The sequence below is a fragment of the Labrus bergylta genome, chromosome 19 (genome assembly GCF_963930695.1).
Source record: "Labrus bergylta chromosome 19, fLabBer1.1, whole genome shotgun sequence".
Taxonomy (NCBI): domain Eukaryota; kingdom Metazoa; phylum Chordata; class Actinopteri; order Labriformes; family Labridae; genus Labrus; species Labrus bergylta.
Window position 1 is genome coordinate 8,435,502 of NC_089213.1, and position 19,719 is coordinate 8,455,220.

A 19,719-nucleotide genomic window follows, 5' to 3' on the forward strand; every position below is an offset into this window, starting at 1 on the left:
ATTTAAACAGGTGATCAAACAAGAGCCGGGTGCTTCAGTTGGTCATGTTTTATTCTTAAGGGAGAAACAGAAACAGCTTTTCATCAGTACAGAACACAAATCACAACCAATATCCATCCATATCTAAACATGTCTACAGCTTTTTCAAAGAGCGGGAGTCTGGAGGGGGAAGCAAACACCAACTGCAACCGATACATGTGAGAATTTACACCGACTGGGCATCATGCTGTGACACGTTTTCATCTAGCAGTTTAGTAGTAATGTCCATCTTCAAGCACAAGCTAAAACTTCAAAGAGAAAACACAAAATGCATTATTGCCAGGTTTGATTATAGTTGGGCCGCAGATAACTTAAAAAATACAATAAACAACAAAAATGTCAGGAGTTAAGACTTCTTCAATTCCCAGATAAAAATCCCCCCGCCCCTCTACCTAACCCCCCCCCCCCCCTTCCCCCCCATCACCTCACTCTTCCCTCTGAGAGTCACGCCCCCTCTCCAAATTAACCCCTCGCCCACATCCTCCGGTCGCCCAACCAGCAGCAGCAGCTCCTCCTCAGGTGATTATGTAGCGTAGCGTTTGGTCCACTGTTTGGCTATCCTGTCGTGTTCGGGTCTGTTTGTTGTGTACTGTGTGGCGATGCTTCCAACCAGAGGGTCAGCTGAAACACACACACAGAAACACGTAAAACATCAGCGTTACTGTACGTTTGTTTCTTTACACTTTTAAAGGTGTTCCTGGATGTTACTTTTCTTCCTCTGACAGCAGCTCTGAAAACTCAACATCAATACAATTTTAGGTGTGACCTTAGTTAGCCGACAACAGAATAACTAGAAGGTTAAACTGATATATACTCTCTCATGGATCTAGAACCCCAGTGGCAGTCAAATGTTGAGTCTCAGCCGCCTGCCTGCCTTCACCAGGCGGAGCTCTAGCTCCTGTTGATGGCTACTGCCATAATGCTCTACTACCGGGATGTAAACCAGCATAGAACGGTATGGCTGTATTTTGTTTTAGAAAAAAGAAATAAAGTACGGGTAGTACAGGCTGTGTCAGGTTAAACGTGGCATATAACCACTCGCCATTGCAATATGCAACCAGTTTCAACACAGGCATGTAGACGCCAACCTGCAGGGAGGGCCTAATGCAGGGGGTGCTAGCACTGCTAAGCTAATGTTAGCCCCATCAAAACAATTTTGTCACTGTTTACCTGCTGATGTTGTGATCATACTTTTAGCCGTGTAGAACTCATTGTGCTTAATTTGGACTGTTTTCTGAGTGTTTTCTTAACTTAACACAAGAAAGTAGATCCCTGGCTTTATCTGTTGTTATTTTTGTCCCTGTCGCTCTGTCTCCATTTCTCTCTCCCTCCACCACACTTTTCCCTGCCCAGCCAGCCAGTCGAAGCCAGTTGGCTGTAAACTATTGAGTTTGATTCTGCTCGAGGTTTCTGCCTGCTCAAAAGAAGTTAGTGCATTGCCACTGTTGCCGACTGCAGCTATAACACAGGGATGGGACTGGTGTGGCGCTTTAAGTGTTCAGAAGCTGTTAAAAATATGCGAGGGTGAGGAGATCTGTGACAGTACAGTAAAAACTAAAGAAACCTTCACCATAAAGAAGACGATGACTTCCCCTCCCTAATTAAAAAACCTTGTTGTCATGCTTCTATGCCATTAAACCACAATGCTACATTCATTTCCTGTAAGAACAAAATATATATGTTCTCTGAAGGGTGTTCCTCCGACAGCCTGAACACAAACACCTTCCCACCTTCTGTCTTCAATCTGGATTTAGAAAAAGTGGGAGGGGCTTAATCTGCAGATATAAGGCTATAAGGCGGTGTAATACGAGCGGACGGCAGGAGTAGATTTAATGAACTCAACCTCAAAATCCTCTAAGTGAAGTCGTATAATTCATGAGGGGCTGCCTGTATCAGAGCTCTGCATCCTCTCCTCTAACAGCAGAGGTCTGAGAGGGGTTACTGCCCAGGAGACATTAAAGGGCAAGAAAGAATTAACCGCACTACATAGGAGCTTAAACAAACCCTGTAAGCTTTGCTTTTAGAGAACTATATTTAACATTTATTGGTTGTTATTTAAGTCCCCGAGGACTCTGCGATAGAAATGTTTCTGCAGCGCTGCATTGCAGAGATGTTACGTTTTATCTATATGAATAGAAACTGAAACACCTTCAAAATTAAAGACCTGTAAAATATTTTCAAGTGTTGAAAAGTTGAGTTGGTCCCAAAAGTAACAGAAAAGTCCGACTTTAATCGGAAACTACCAGTAGTCCAGATGTGGAGACACATACAACATATTCCTCAACACTCCAGGCTTTAGAAATAGTTCCCTTTTTGCGTTCACACGTACAGCTCCTCCTGCAAATATCAGGAAAGTCCTGTGTGTGTGTGTGTGTGTGTGTGTGTGTGTGTGTGTGTGTGTGTTGCAGCTCTCACCAGGGTTGCAGTCAGTGAGCAGGGAGCAGATGGACAGCAGGACCTTGGAGATGGTGAGAGCAGGACTCCAGTTGTCCTTCAGGATGTCCAGGCAGATCACCCCCTGGCTGTTGATGTTACAGTGGTAGATCCTCGTGCGAAACGTCACCTGAACACACACACACAAAACAAAGACGAAAAATATATCTATATGTATGAGGCTCTAACATTTCAGCTAGGAGGTATGTGCTGCATTACAAAGTGCAAAGGCGCCCTCTAGTGGATAAACATGAACAGCAGCATCTTCTTGAAAAAAGGAGCTCCTGTATTAGTGCCATGGTTTACAGAAAGACTGAGGGGGGGGGGGGTTAACAGCTGTGCAGACCTCACCTTGGGGGGTTTGAAGGGGTAGTCTGGTGTGAAGGCGATGTCCAGGAAGAAGACCCCTCCCTCGTACACGGAGCCTGGAGGGCCCAGGATGGTCGACCTCCACTCATAGATGTTGTCTCCTTTAGGACCGGCACTGTCAGGTCACAACAGACATCGCTCTTGATTAACATTAGATAGACAGAAAAAAAAAACATCTTCAGCCACCGTCATTTACAAGAAGAAGTGTATTTTATTGGTGTCAGGGGGTTGACATGTAGCACACACTTTTTCTAGTCTAATTTGAAATTGAACGTTTTCTTTTCCATCTTATGAATCTGTATATCGTCATCTATCCAGTGGTTATCAAAGGTCTGACACCAGCTGTGAAGAAAGAGACTGTTTAGAACAAGTTGATAAAAAAAGGTCTGTGTCTGTAGGGATCCTTTCTGTAATGTCACCTTCTAACCTTTACAATAATAATCAGAGCCTGGCATGATTTGGTTTCGGTACGTTTGCCTACAAGCATTACATTACAGTCACCACAGCCTGTTTCTCAGCTGCAGGCCGAAGGAATCTACACGAGCAATTCAAAAACTTTTTTTTTCTTTTACTTTTAACCATCGAGACTCTAAACCTGAGGCTCCTTTACCACATGTCATCCCCCACTCTCTCTCTCTCTCTCTCTCTCTCTGGCTGATTTATGACTCTATCCACTCTACTGTCTATACAATAAAAGCACAAAAAGCTTCAAAGAAAGCCTTTGACCTCTTTAACCTCTGTGTTCAGATTGTTTCTCTTCTTTGAGCTGAGGTTATTTCTGCTGTCGCTGCAGCTCCATTCTTCTAGATGACTTAAAATAAACAGCTCTAATAATTACCATGTTCACAATGTTTAGAAGCCAGAAATCTATCCCTTATCTTCTGATTGGTAATTCAGTAAAACAACACAGCGCACTCTCCCGTGTGAGTCACTGTGCCAACAGAGTGGGAAGCGATAAAAATAAAAAGATCAACAGGACTTTATTTGCCCGTGGAGATAAAAATACGACCACGAGAGCCTGGATTTTAACGACAGCAGCGACGCAGAAAGTCAACAGCAGCTTCAGTCACAGCGTTAAAGTAATGCTGGAGATGTTTTCACGTCATTGACTGCTTGATGAAGCACTCCAAAAGGACGCTCTCCACTTTGCCTTTTCAGTTTCAAGGAAGGAAGGAAGGAAGGAAGTGCTCTTAAAGCTGCGATTGTCAGATCAAAATAAAAAACAGGTTTGCAGAATAAAGTGTGCAGCATTCCTTTAAGACAAATAAACGACCTATCATTCAGGCGCACTGATTCCAGGATACATTTAATGCATGAATGTGATGATGCTGATTTTGCAGCAGCAGTTTCTCTGCACAGAGCCTCGTTGTGTGATCGTAAGGAGTGAGGGTTGCCTCACTTTAAGAGGCAGACGCTACATTCTGCTTCCTCTTTATTTAGACTGAAGGACAGCAGAGGGGGGCACACAGAGGCCGATGTACACAAAACAGAACGGTCAGGAACCTATCTCCCCCCCAATACAATGTTTAAAACCGTCATCAAGATTAGTTGTTGCTCCAGAAAGGGAAGTAAAGATTAATCGTGAGGCAGTTAAAAATCGACTCAAAAGGTGTCAAGGTTCACTTCGGTACTCTGAAAAATGAAACGCAGTAATTATTGTGAGCGTCAGCAGCTGTAGAGCCGAGGCGGTTGGTTGTAACAAGCAGGCGTTGTCATGGCAGCTTCGGAGGCAAAACCATGCCAACAAGCGGGTTTGCCGCCCCGCTCGCCCAAACAAGCGCAAGAGCCAAAGAGATTACGAGGTGCATTGTTGTTTTCATGAAGAAAAAAATTAAAGGAATCTTTTTCAGTCATCTCGTAATTTGTCTTCAGTCTCATTTTGTAAAATAAATCGTATGAGAATCGTATCGTGAACCCAGTATCATGAATCGTATCGTGAGTCGAGTGAATCTTTACATCCCTAGCTCCAGTAGATGTTTCATCCAGCTGCCTGAAACAGCCCAGTTTGCATTCTTCCTTTGAAAAGGTGTTTAAATAAACTACTTTGTCCACTAACTACTGGGAGGCTGTAATGGCTGCAAATCTAATCCTTGGAGAAATGTGTGAAATCTGTGTACACACTCTAACAGTGCTTGTTAGTGCCACTGACAGACTCTGACACTTCAGTCTGATAATATGCCAAAAAGGATTCCCTAAAATACACATGCTTTTAAAAAAAAACAAAAAACAGAAACAGCTATTACAGCTCTCTCTTCGAGACCACAGGACTTCATTACCTGAAGCATTTTTCACACCTTTCAGAAAGAGGGAGTAGCCGCTCTATGGTTTCTTGGATCATTTGGTTTATTTCTGTAACTTCAATCATTCAAACAGTTTGTCTCACGTTCACAGGTAGACAAGCAACTCCTGTAATGTCAAATAATGGAGTGTGGTGGCTTCAAAGAGGGTGATGTAACAGCTGCTTCTGAGTTGTTTTTTTTAAACTGATCTCACTCTTTCATACTCATTTCTGCAGAGATGCAGCTACTTTGAATAACGATTTGAGCGTTCTGGTGACAAATACAAACAAGGTCACATATTATGCAAAATACATCTGACCATGTTTTTTCAAACACAAACATGTGTCCCTTATCTGTCTACAAATCCCACAGTTAATAAAAAAGTCCATCCTCTCCGTCTTTTGCCTGCTCCACTTTTCAGAAAATGTGTGCTCAAACAGGCCGTTTGGAGATTCTCCCTTCATGACGTCACAAAGGGCAGTAACCCCTCCCCCAGGTGGGTGACACTCCCACAGCTAGGTGTTTGTTCTGCCCTCTGAGTCTGCCTTCTCACCGTAAACAATAGGGCACGGAGAAAGCCCGATCCACCCAAGTCTTTCCAGAGAGGGGGCGTGGTCAGAAACAACTCATTTGCATTTAAAGGTACAGACACAGAAACAGCCTGTTCTGAGCAGGGCTGAAATAGAGGGGTTTATAGACATGAACAAATAAAGGATCAGAGTGGATTTAGAACAAGAAACTTCATACACATGTTTTGAGGAGCTCTGAGACTTAATTAAACTGGTTGAAAAGGAGGATAATATGTGACCTTTAAATACACACATTTCCCCCCAATGGAGATGTTATAGCCGTTGTAGTCTCTTTCATAGCTGCCTGCTGGATCAATTCAAAAACTTTTCATTCACTTTCGTTTGGACCTCAAAATATGTGAAAAAATAAAAATGGGGCCTGAGTTTAAAATGACTGGATTTAACGATAAAAGATTGCCCAAAACTTTGCCATTAAAATATCCAGATTGACAATAGAAAACAATAGAGTGCTATGAACATGTTAAATCAATAAAAAGAAACAACCCCCTGTACAAAGAAGAGGAATGCAGCTTTTCAAAATTCTGTCACCAGCGTTCCTGTGGGGAACCCCGGCCGAGGATGGGACTGCTAATATACTGGTCACACCACAAGACCTCAGTCCTCAAGACCTAACACCCCCCCCCGCTGTGCTGGGAATAGATATCGTATCGTTTCCCCCTGAATCAACCAACCAACTGGGGTTTCTGTTGCCTGACAACAGAGGCGTCTCACATCCACAGATGAGCCACAGATGAGCCACAGAGAACGCCGGGCTTCCTCCCCGCCCGCCTGCCCGCCTCCACACAAAAGACCTCCCAGTGCTTTGTGTGAGGCAGGAATACGCCACGCTATCATTGTTTGTCATTCACTTCTCTATCGGGGGGGGTGGGGGGGGGTTCTTCTGCGATCTGTGTGTATGTGTACACACACTGAGGGGAAGCGTGCTGACCTTTCAGCCATTTAATTTAAGCCCTTAACCTTCAAACAAGAACGCTGTGATTTACCAAAAGATGACTCCAGCTGCACGGGGAGAGCAGCTTTGTTAGCGGACAAAATGTATCTGCAGCAGAAACATTTGTTCACACGTTTTTACCCTAAAACAACACTAAAAAAAGCGAAGTATTTGTACATCCAGAGTAGAAAATAGTTGGATTTTTGTAGGTTTTCCAACGTCGAGTGTAAGAAAAAATAATTCTCACTTTTAGTGTGATGTAACACGATCCTTTTTTTATGCAACTGTGCACATTGTCATATTCCTTCAAAAGTGATCAAAGTTCTTATTACATGCTGTATTAACAGAAACCCTGACAGAGCCTTTAAACCTCGGTTTGGTGTTAAATACAAAGTCAAAATCTGCACAAACTGGTTGTTCTCCTTGATAGTGAACCATGCAGGAAGTCATGCTAACAGTGTGACGCGAGCATGTTTTAGCGTCAAAGTCAGCTTGATTCCATCGTTTCCTAAAGGCGTGTCCTTCCAACCCGCGAGCGACGCATTGTGAAGCAGCACGACGCAACATTTGTACCACGATGTCCAGATTCTATTTTTCTTTCTCTCGCTCGCGTAGGCATGGACGAGGAACGATGAAAAGAGGGAGCTCGACAAAGTGCTGGATGTGTCCTACTGGATCATTTACTTGATTTTTTTCCGCCTTTCTCGATCAACAGAGATCGTTGGCTTGATTTGTAAACATGATATGATCTGTGAGTTTTTAAAATGTGGATCAGGATAATAGGTCAACTTTGAATATGCCCCAAAATGTTGATTTTGTAGGGACTGCAGTGACCTATCTAATCTTTTAAATCTAATCAGTTCATCTTTGAGTATGCACGGATGGAAATAAGTCAGACGATTCAAAAGATAAAACCTTTAGCTGCAGCTGCGGCGGGGAGAGAGACAGAAAGATGTTGTTCCTGTTTGACTTTCAGTTCTGTGTGACGCACTGTTGTTATCACTCGAGTTTTTATGAATGTGTTTTCTCTGCATCCTGTGTGCGAGTCTCGCACTTCATAGTAGACCTTAATACACACTCTCTGCCATCTGCACACACCGGGCTTCATTTTCAGTCTCCACTCTCAGCAGTTGTGATGACGAGAAAGAAACACCGTAATAAGCTGCCTGACTGAGACGACATGATGAGTCCACTTCACTTGAGAGCAGAAGAGCCTCCATGCAGCAACACACACACACACACACACCTCCTCAACCTCCCACTCATCAATTTAATACAACAGCAATCAGCCTTCCTGTGCTTCATAAAGTCAGAGAGGGATGAATATATTGACATTCCTGCATCAAAGGATGTTTTTATGTCCTGTTTCTTTATTTATCCGCCGCTGAGCAAAAATAGAGAAATCAAAATCATGCCAAACTTAGGAAAACTTATTCTGATACTGATGCAGACAAATCAGAGGTACATATATTCAAAATGCCTAATTAAACAATCAAATTCAATCTGTTTTTATTCATTAAACTTCATCACTTCATTTAAGCCCCATCAGAAACACCCGGCAGCTGCAGTTTTCATTATTGAACAGAGAAAAGCGAGATGCAATAAAAACCAAAACGGATCATTTTGTTATTATTAGGGGAATAAGAATACCACGTGTCTGTGTTTTTATAATCACAAAGCCTTCTTTCTGGAGAGGAGGAGACCTCTGACGACAATTCGGCTGTCTGTAAAAACCTCATGAAGGCGAACACTGGAGGGTAATTGTGTGACTGTACGGTTTACAGGCTGCTGCTGCTGCTCTGTGTGTATAACGACATCGCTAAAACAAATTAAGGAGTAGAGATACCACTAAAGCCAGTCAAGCATAGACTGTATGTATGACAACAGCTAAAAAGTAGAGAAACTTTCTGAGCCCCCCCTCTGGTGACTGGCTGCAGCATAGGTCATATACCATATTAAAGGTCACATGTAATGCATAATACACTTTAACATGTTTTCCAATATTAATTTGTGTCCCTAGTCTGTCTACAACGCCCTCAATTTATGAGAAAAGTCCATCCTCTCCGTATCTTTCCTGCTCCACTTTTCAGAAAATGTGTGCTCAAACAGGCCGTTTGGAGATTTTCCCTTCATGACATCACAAAGGGCAGTAACCCCTCCCCCAGGTGAGTGACACTCCCACAGCTAGGTGTTTGTCTGAGTTCTCATCGTAAAACAATAGGACATGGAGCGAGACAGCTCAAGCCAAATCCCCTTCCAGAGAGGGGGCGTGGTCAGACACAGCTCATTTACATTTAAAGGTACAGACACAGAAACAGCCTGTTCTGAGCAGGGCTGAACTAAAGGGGTTTATAGACATGATCAAATACAAGATCAGAGCAGATTTATAACAAGAAACTTCACACACATGTTTTGAAGAGCTCTGAGACTTGTTTAAAGTGGTTGAAGAGGAGGATCAGATGTGACCTTTAGCACATGGGACATGACTCAAACTATGAAATCAAAATAAATCTTTCTTAAACCACCTCTCGAGGTTATAACAACGGTTGAAACAATGATTGACAGCTCTGTTGACAAATGTGGCTCCTGCAGCGCTGTGTGAACCGGATTATCAGACTAGATGAGGAATGGTGAAAGGACACGTAATGAACACAGGACTCATTTAACTTTCCATGGATGAGAGTTTCGGCTTCAAACTGAAATCATCAGTTGACTACATTCTTTGCATATTAAGACAGACGATGCGCCGCCACTTCCTGTTGTACAAAAATAAAGACAATACACTAACTACAACAGGTGCTGACATGATGTGCTGATGAAGTTTTTTTTAGAGATCAGCTGGAGGAGCCATGATATTCATGCAAATAAGTTTTTGTCGTGAAATTATCATCTGAGCTAGGTCCATTAAGTTGAAACCAACTTTCAGGTTTGAGATACTCAGTTGTGGTTTTTAAAATTACCTGCAGCCGATTGCAGATAAAATGAAACATCTACTTCCTTTTTGAAGCCAGGCATAAAGACAGGAAACTTCTCTAAACTTGACTGCTTTCAGGGTTTTTAGAAGCAAGGACGACGGCATACAGGCCCAGCCACTTCCTCTCCAGGGACGAGGCTTTTTATAGATACGAAGAGGCTGTTGAGAAACCCTCGGTAATCTCACCCAAGCAGCATGGTAACACACACTGCAGAGGTGTGTGTGTGTGTGTGTGTGTGTGTGTGTGTGTGTGTGTGTGTGTGTGTGTGTGTGTGTGTGTGTGTGTGTGTGTGTGTGTGTGTGTGTGTGTGTGTGTGTGTGTGTGTGTGTGTGTGTGTGTGTGTGTGTGTGTGTGTGTGTGTGTGTGTGTGGAGAGACCGCTGCCAACACCAGCTACTGAACAGAGGGATCACATGCAGCTCAGATGGTTCACACCAGGCCTGGCAGAGTCACACCCAACACACATTCACTCAGAGATATTACAAAACACATCAACTTAATGATTTCCAAATGATACAAGCTAGGGCTGGGTGATGAAACCATGTGGATAGGGTATTTCGTTAAGAAACGGGTGATAAGGATTTGAATAAATGTAGTCAATCTAGATAGATTTACCAGCTTATCCCACAACAGAAATAGTAACAACGCAACGTCCGATTTGACTTGCACATGAAGCATTCATTGAGCGTGAATGGTGAACAAACTGACAGAGTGTCTTCTATCATGTTAAAAAAAGGTAAACTGATGGGAACAAAAGCAACAGTGAAAAACAACTCCCAGACAAAAGTGGGTAACAGGATGTCAGTGCCATTGCTGCTCGTGGACATCCTGTGTCCATCAGGGACCACTGGAGAAACTAAGGGATGTTCCCAGCCGACTAATAGTCTGTTAAATGGAAATTTGGTTTAACCAACTCTAAAGATAAGAAAACAGTCACAATTCAGCACATTTTATTCAAAATTGTCAGCGGGTAAACAATGTAATTTGGTTTGCAGGGTGGCGGCCAACGTTAGCACTTCTAGCCTTCGGTCCTCGCTGCAGCCTAACATCCACATGCCAATGCTAAATGGGGTTACGCATTGCTCCGGTCAATATAAGCCACCTTGACCGGACACAGCCAACATACAACTCCATCTCCATTTTCTAAATAAGAACACTGCCAAATCACACTGCTCCTACAACATGCTATCTGTTCACTGTGCTTGTTTACATCCTGGTTGTAGAGCTGGGAGAGTAGCCTTAACCGGAGGTACAGCCAATCTTTAGACACATCCTCGGATAGTGACAGGTTGGAGCACAACATTTGGCTGGCACTGGGGCCAAAATATTCCTATATAATATAACCCTGGTGACATCATTTAATCGTTTAGTCGACTAAATGCGCATCCCTACTTTGTGTTTGTTTTGTGATGAGAAAACGTGGATAACACTTAAAGAATCCATAGAGGACAATCAGAGAAACACCAATACGCATTGTCAAACCCTCTTTTTCTTGTGGCTTCCTTCTTTATTATAAAGACTTTATTTTACATGGACATCACAGTTACACTGAATGGGTTGTGTAAGTGTTTTCGCATACATGCTAGTTCTCAACACCTGTCCCCCGGAGGCTTTATGAAGTTAATTCTCCAACTGGCAGCATTATTGAATTATATATCCTGGTAAATATCTATATGAATCAATATTTGTCCTCATCACATCTCTTGTTATATCAATCAGCCCTTATTAAGTCTTAGGACAGCAATAATGGTCTTAAGTCAACATATCCGTCCAACCCTACTTAGCACTAATTGCCCCGTACTGTAAACAGCGTCTCACTTTCCTTTGCTGTCATGACCCCGACACTGGAATGTCAGGAATCCGTCTTACACCCGAAGGCAACACCCGAGGACGGGATATAGTGAACGACAGTGAGGCAGAGTGAGAATTAAGTGTCGGTAATAAATAAAATGGCTTGTCGAGAGCAAAAAGGAATAAAAGACGGTGAATAAAAGAAACACCGTGTTAGAGGTGGGGGGGATTGAGGGGAGGGAGTGGGTGAGGCAGGCCTGTGATGTCTGCAGTTCACACTTGAGTGGCAACAGGCAGTGAGGAAATAAAAAAAGAGAGCGCCCTGCTCGGCATTCCCTGTGAGGAGTATAATTAGATTTTGATAAATGACAGATGAAAGACTCTTTGGCTTTTAGTGCTCATAAAACAAAGTTTGCTCCCAGAGAGGCGCTGATGATAATGGAAACTAGTCAGGTTACGTCTTCTCTTCATCAGTCAGTGTCTTTTATAAGAGCGAAAAAGAAGCCCAAGAGGAATGAGACGACAAACCGACTGACTCATCGATGTGTAATCCATTAAACAGCATCTGCAAAGCGAAGCAGGCCGGCTCCATTCATAGCCTAATGAGCAGATTCTGTGCTAAATGAAGCAGAAAGGACCAAAAAAATCCAGTAAAAAAAATAACCCCCTCTCTGCACGTGCTGTTGAATGGAGGGTTTAGAAGAGAACAACATGAAGAGATGAGGTCCTTCCTCCACGCTCACACAGAGAGATAAATCAGTCAGGGTGCGGCGGCCACTTGACAAACGCGAGGAGGCGTTTATGTCAACTGTGAAGCTCTCCTTTCCTTCACTTGATGTGGTCAGGTGAGAACAGTGTCTCCTCCTAAACAAACATTTGTACATTAGCACAGATCACTAAAGCGACATTCTTGAACATTTCTAGAAAATTTCAGACAGGCAGCCCCTGAAGACTTCCTGAGTTGGTTGTTCACACATGTCCCAAACAGAGGGGGGCCTGTCCCTGTTGGACGACAGAGGGGGGGACTGTCGGAGGCAAGACATGACGTAAAAAAGACAACGCAGAAGTGGCAAACGAAGCAACAGAGTTGAGCCCTATGTTGACATTTTCTTGCTTTCATATTAACGCTTCGTGCACAGAAAATATAAGTATAATATAAATGAAGTATAGCGTCAACTCATAACAAGTATTATCTCGAGACACTTTACAAAAAGCAGGTAAAATACCTTAATCTTTGTCTGTTAACATTACAAAAGAGCAGGTAAAAAGACCTTACTCATTGTTATGTTACAAAAAGCAGGTAAAAGACCTGACTTATTGCTATATTACAAAGATCCGGCCTATCCATCATGAGCACTTTACCAAAGCAGCAAAAGTTAAGAAAAAACTGACTTATTAAAAGGCAGAAATCTTCGGCCGGATCTCCGGCTCATGACGAAACAGCCTTCACAGGCCTAGACTGCGCCGGGCTTGGAAGGGGATAGGGGGAGAGATGGGATAAAATGCAGGAAGAGGGATAGGGAGCAATATAAACATCCTTTAACCAACCAATGCAGCATTGTCTCTTCAAGAGACTATAAAAAAATCTTTCTGCAGGAGATCCATTCTCACATCAGTTCATCCCGACTTCACACGAAAAATTTACTTGGGGGATGGCAGGAAAAATTCTGTGTAAAGTCGGGGAGAAAGATCGAGGTGTTTGTGTTCACATGTGTAGCTCAACCTGAAATTTTCAGGAAGTTTTCAGGAGTTTTGTGCATGGTGTGCAAGCACCATCAGGACACGGTGCGGATGTTCTCGTGTCGTTACGATTTCTCTTCTCCTGTTTCTCACATAAAGTTAAAACAATTGAAAGATGAGGTGATCAAAATTAGAATTGACCATATTAATTAAAATTGCGATAACCCACTTGCTGGATAGTTTATTCAAAGGTCTTTTGTTAAGATGTTCAGGCCTATTCTGTTGGGATCGTATCCATTCAATTCAAATCCAGGTTTATTTATGACAGCAATGTAACCCCTAATTCATGTGGGTCCTTAGGGGGGCTCGGATTTTATACAAGTACGGAAAACCGTTTGGGAACCTCTGCTTTAGACTTTGTGACTCTAAATCTTAACCAATTTGAAACTGGAGAAAGAGATGTCTCAAGTAGAGATGTTCTGATGCGACTAATCTCGTAGTCCTAGTTATGAGTTGACGCTATACAAATAAAACTTGATTAATTGATTGATTGATTGATTGATAGTTGGTACGGGGTTTTAAAGGCAGACAAACTGACTAGCCAGGGTGATGACATTTAACCATTGAGTCAACTAAAAGCACACATCCCTGATCTCCACTGTCTCAAACTCAACTCCGATTAGCTTGAAACTCAAATTGGATTTGGCAACGTTGCCATTGAAGTTGGACGTGTCTCCATTGGACTGAAACCTGCCGGCTTTCTGAGTTTCTGTTTCATCTGATGTAGAGTGAACCAACATGGTTCTAAAATCTGAATAAATCCATCAAGTCAACTCTTCAAAATTAAATCTCATGTCAACAATCCTGCATTAATCAAGTCATTTTTGTTACTGAGCCTCCAGCAGGCTTCAGTGTGAGGAGTTAATCCATGACACCACAGGGGGATCGGGGGCAAATTGTCCTTGAGTTTAGATTTATAGCTCACACACACAAAGACTGAAGTCAAGTTTAAAGTCTCTGCTGCATAACTCGTTGGTTTTGAGCTCGCTGCAATGCAACCAGATCGTCTTAAGCTCTGTAGTTCAGACACACACCTCACCAGCTTTACCGCCAACAAACATGTCATGACCTCCAGAGACCCGACATGTTTCAAAAAAGGCTTCAAACTGTACTTCCCGTCTTCCTCATTCTCTTTCATTTTCTTCCTCATTCTTTGATTTTCTTCCTCCTCTCTGGTTCCTGCCTCCTTCTGGTAGTAAAGGGTGTGTCAACAAAGCAGCGTTGCAACAGCTTTACTCCAATTACACAGTATATAATCCATCAATACATAATCACAAACGGAACAATTTGTGAGTAATAACCATTACAATCAGGTGTGTGTGATGTATTGTAAGAAACACTCAGCATGTTGAGTAATGACTTTTAACTAAACAAGCCGGGCTGGTTTCAAACACAGCTCTGTAAGACTTCATGTTGCAAACAAAGAAAGGGGACTTTTAGATGATTTGTTTTATAACATGTCAACTGTCTCAGGTTGTTTCAAAGGACTACATGAAGACCTGTAGTTAGCACTGCTGCTAGCACTAGAACTGGCAACTAACACCAGAGACTCACTTTGAGTATCCAAATGCCATATTTGAGCTTATAAATTCCATGTCTGTATCAGTATTGTCGAAGTGGATCTCTACAAATGATGATTTTCCCATAAAACAAAATATCAACAAAAAAAACAAACATTTTATCTTTTAAAGCAGCTGCACAAGACTTTCATCTTAATAAAACTTTAATATAATAACTCAACCATACTGTGAATATGAGCAGACCAGCTTTCAGTTATTAAAACTCCTTCAAGTGTCAAAAAGGAAATGTTAAACCAAGACATAAACCTTAAAAAGTAGAGCCCGACCGATAAATCAGCCAGCCGATAATATCTATATATATACTATCGGTATCAGCTACTTTATCGCAGATATTAGTCAGTCAAAAAGGGTCTCATTGTATTACACTAGCAGTTCTCTTTCACCAGCAGAGGGCGCTGTATGGATTACAACAAGCATGTGAAGCACGTACAGTTACTATCTCTTCTTCGTAGTATATCTGTGTTTGATAGCGGCAACGTAACAAATGTGTTTATCCATCTGGCTCAAAGATCGATCTTTGAAAGATATCGGCAAATGTATCTGTATCGGATTTTTTCTCTCCCTAATATCGGTATCAGACCCAAATATCAGATATGGGTCGCGCCCTACTGAAAAGTGCAGGTAATTTGAGTGTTTTCAAACCTGGAGCCGATCGGGGCTCCACACGAAGAATAGGTGCACGCAGTTTTGCGATCACTCCACTTGATTGCTTCGGCCCAAAACAGGATGTAATGGCTGCAATATAATCCCTGCAGGCAAATGCCCCCAATTGAAGTGTGCCCACTAAAAGTGCATGTTTTTTTTTTTTTGTTTTTGTCACTGACAGGCTCAGATTGTTATTCTAAGTGTCTGCCAACATTACCGAGAGGTTCCCTACAGAGAGGGACCGTTTTGTCAACAAGTGAGATAAAAGACGAAGCAGTTACACTGCTCTCTTCAAAGACACTGAACTCCTTTCACAAAAAGGACCTTCTCCTTTTTTTTGTAACCGCTCTCAGAATAGGAGGAAGAGTCGCAGGTCTACTGCTGCCTCTATCAGTTAGTTAGCGTGTGTCACCCTGATGCATGTCAGACTGTGATGCATGTCAGACTGTTAATAGATTACTGGATGGATTTCAATCTAGCAGATTTGTGAGACTCAGATAGTTTCTGGTCTACTGCTGCCTTGATCAGTTATAGTGCTTTCGCAATTGTACAAAACTCCTGAGGTTTTCAGTGTGAGCTGCATGTGTGAACTCAAACAACCACATTTTTCACCATGACTTTATCTGAAGTTTCTCCTGCCTGCCCCCTCGTATTTTTTCTCCCCAGAGAGCCTGAATGAGCTGATGTGAGAACACAGCAGGAAATTCACTTGGGAGTGAGTGGGAGGAGGGGGAGGGGGTGAAGTTTCTAACCTGTGACCGGTGCACGACCACAGACTGTCTGCACACGACCGCCGCGATCTCCCTGCACAGAATTCAACTTCTGCATTGTGTTTTATATTCTCCAGTATGTTCTGCTCTGCTCTTTTGTTGATAGTGATTCTCTTACTCTGCTGCTTCATCCGCCCCCCCCTTTCCACGTTGCTCTTTTTACATCATGTCTTCCCTCAGGAGAGCCCTTCCCCCCCCACCCTCTCGTGTCCAATCAGGAGAGTCTCCTGTGTTGAGGTGTATTTGTGAAACACCAGATCAGGAGGATTTCAGGGGCAGTTTTAAATGTTTCGATCCAAACCAACACATTATGCCTAACATAAAAATAAAAAACGTACTAGCAGGTGGACTAGTGGTTAAATCTATTCTATTCTACACGCTCCATGTACGGAGGCTATAGACCTTCAAGCATGCCACCCAGTTTTGAAGCTGACCTGAGTTTGATGCCGACCAGTGGCTCCTTTACACATGTTTTTTTTACCTACTCTCTCTCTCTCTGATTTTCAACTCTATCCACTGTCCTGTCTATTAAACAAAAGGCAGAAAAAAAGCCCAAACATTTATATTTAAAAGATTAGATTTTAAAGTAAACATGCAACTCCCTGCATGGTTAAAAAATATAATTGTAGTCTTCAACATAAAAGGTCTCTCTTTCGGTTGTGATCCTTCCTGTGATGTTTTCATTCACCATGATAATAATAACGATCTGAGCCTGGCGAAAAACGAGCACTTTGTGTGGACGCACTTGGATTAGGCATGTATGCAGCCATGACAGTCTGTTGTGTGTCTGTCAACCGAAGACGTCCACTGGACGGAATCCACTACTTTGGACTTAGGGCACAGGTTAAAAAAGAGAAACGTCCTGAATTACACTGTAACTCGGGTTCCTTAAGGTAATGAATGGTAAACCTTTTACACCGTCTTTGAGCCGCTGAAGCAGAATATTCAGCCTCTCATTACTTTGATATTCTCCGTCTTATGATGGACTGACAAACACAAACTCAGTGAAGCATGAAGATCACTTTCCTTTGTGCACAGACACAGAGAGGCTTTTCAAGACGCATGAAGGACTACATGCGTTAATGCCTTAAAACGGATTAAAAGGAGGCGGGGGGGGAGAAATCGACGACTGTACTACGACACAAAATGCACATCGAATGGCCCAGTTGTTTGTGACGGCATTCTAAAAAAAAGTCCCAATTGAACCACGCGGCAAATTGATCCACTTACCTGCAGTTTGGCGGCGGATCCAACGTAATGTCAGCCAGCTCCTTCTGAATTCTGAGAAAAGCAAATAAAAAAAAGGAAACACGTCAAAAGCTGAGCCCGATGAAAAACTTGAAGGAGGAACAGCTTCTCTGTAAAATAACCTTTTTAAAACGCTTTTTCAGGCCATAACGTTCTCAATAGCTAAAATTGTTGTGCATTGGATGGGGCGCTCAATAACTCCTTATCACACATTTTTATTCGAATCAAATGTAAAATGTAAAACAACATCTCCACCTGACTTCAAACTTAGGTAGAACTCACCTCTTAGCACTAGTAGAGAGGAGTTTGGAGGTCTTGCTCATGCTGGCTTTGCTTTCACGTTTCTTGGACGAGATGGTGTCTTGCTGTAGTTGTTGTTGTTGTTGTTGCTGGGACTGCTGCTGCTGCTGCTGATGATGATGATGATGGTTTGAGGATGTAGAGGAGGAAGAACTGGTGCTGGCACGGGAATCTTCATCCGACATACCGAGCCTGGTGGAGGAGGAAGACACAAGATTTAGAAAGGAACACACACACACACACACACACACACACACACACACACACAAAACTGCCATAACCCCGTTTCTAAAAGCAAGAATCAAAGCTAAGAGTCTGGTTTAAGGGCAGATGATGACAACTTGAGTAAGACTTCACATCTTTAAAAAAAAAAAAAAAAAAAATCTCCAGGGTGTCCTGTCAAATTCGGTATCAGCCAATACAGTCATACTTCATAGAAAATGCTGTTATTCCCTCGTTTCCTCCTATAAATCTTTTTGAGCGTCTATTACTTGTTCGAACCCAATTTGATTTCGAGATTTTGTCAACTGTACAACTGTCTGATGGTAAAGCTGCATGCCGAATTAAACAGCAAGTCCTCACGGATACATTTCCAATCACATGTCTTGTTTCATAACGTTGAATTTGATGCCGATTAAGCGATTGAACCTTCAATTTGAGATTTCTCAAAGGGAGTCTTGCGGACTCTTATCTGTTAATGTTAACGACTTCAGTGCTGTGACCATAAATCCCCCCCCGATGCAGCCCGGGACTCCATAAACGCTTCCGTCGGTTTAACTACACAGGCCTGGACCTGACGTTGACCCGGGTCAACTGGATCCATCAGTGTAAATCCCCCCCCCCCCTCCCGATGTGTGGATGTTATTAAAGTATCCGTCTTATCTCCGGAGCGTTTCCTCCTTCTTTCACTGACGCTGAATTCTGACCTCGGCTGATGTTTCTTGCAGTCGGGCGTTATTTTTAGCCTTGCCGAGCTGCGACAAAGGAAGCGATTTGGTGAAATAGTTCGGCTAAAGGCCTAGTTCTGCCTGACACCACCGGGAGGGGGGTGGTGGAGGGGGGGGACACGACACGCCAGACCTCTGCTCCGGATCGAGGCGAAGAGGTCGGGACTGGAAAAGCAGAAACACATCGACGGGGCGATGTCGCAGTCGGCGGCGGCGGCGGCGGTGGGAGAGAGAGAGAGAGAGCCTCGAACACTTACAGAAAAAAACAACAAAAAAAACACCTCAACAATTTCCAGGCGAATGAAACTTTCACCTGAACAAGTCAGCGAACACCTCCGGCCATGTCAACACGTATCCGACGCTTTGAAACGCAATGCAAAACAAACACAACACGCCGTTTTGTTGCTTAAAGGGATTCCACGCGTTTTTAAAAAAAAGCGATATATCCGTCGACATGCAGCTGATCTCAGTGCAGCCAGTCACAGGATGGACCGACTCCTAAAAAATTCTCCTTTGAAGGCAACACGGATGCATTCACGGTCCCCCCCCGCCCCCCGAACACGCCATCTAAAAGACACATATAGCATTGAAGCGTGTAATAGTATGCGCTGTAATACAAATATTGAGTATTTGATACCTTTCTTTGTGTGTGTGCACAGCTTATGTGTGTGTGTGCCTCCCTCCGCCGCCTGGACGCACCAGTGTGTCAAGACAGCGACGACGAGGAGAAACACAACTTCCGGTCATCATCTAAGAAATAAAAGCACCGATAGGCAGACCTGTCGTTTCGATGAAGACGCGAAAAGATAAGAGAAAGGTTAATAACGCTGAAGTTTAGCATTAGAAGCAAACACAAGGAAAGCCTATTATGTAACATTATAAAAGTGTTTACCACTCACAAAACTAAAAGTAGAAGAAAAGGTAACACAAGATCAACAACGCAAGGTATGCCACATCTTTAATTTATAAGGTAGCTTTTTATGACCGGACAAGTCACAAAAATAATAATAATAATAAAAATAAAAAAAATCGCAGCGTGTATTTTTGGTTGTTGTTTAAAGCAAAGAAATGCGGAAAATCTTA

The 19,719-nt window shown here is 42.9% G+C and overlaps 1 protein-coding gene across 2 annotated transcripts; it reads right to left on the reverse strand.

Moving 5' to 3' along the window:
- Nucleotides 1-33: 33 nt before the first annotated feature.
- ube2e1 (ubiquitin-conjugating enzyme E2E 1) lies at nucleotides 34-19,416 on the reverse strand. Of its 2 annotated transcripts, none has more exons than XM_020638654.3 (6): nucleotides 19,274-19,416; nucleotides 17,672-17,881; nucleotides 17,372-17,422; nucleotides 2,824-2,956; nucleotides 2,455-2,602; nucleotides 34-660 (listed from the first exon to the last, which is right to left on the reverse strand). In XM_020638654.3, the coding sequence occupies exons 2-6, from the start codon at nucleotides 17,872-17,874 to the stop codon at nucleotides 563-565; spliced, it is 633 nt and encodes a 210-aa protein (XP_020494310.2). In that variant the 5' UTR covers nucleotides 17,875-17,881; nucleotides 19,274-19,416; the 3' UTR covers nucleotides 34-562. The 2 variants fall into 2 exon arrangements, with proteins under 2 accessions (XP_020494310.2, XP_020494309.2); XM_020638653.3 differs by lacking the exon at nucleotides 19,274-19,416 and adding an exon at nucleotides 18,950-19,171.
- Between the last annotated feature and the right edge of the window lie 303 nt (nucleotides 19,417-19,719).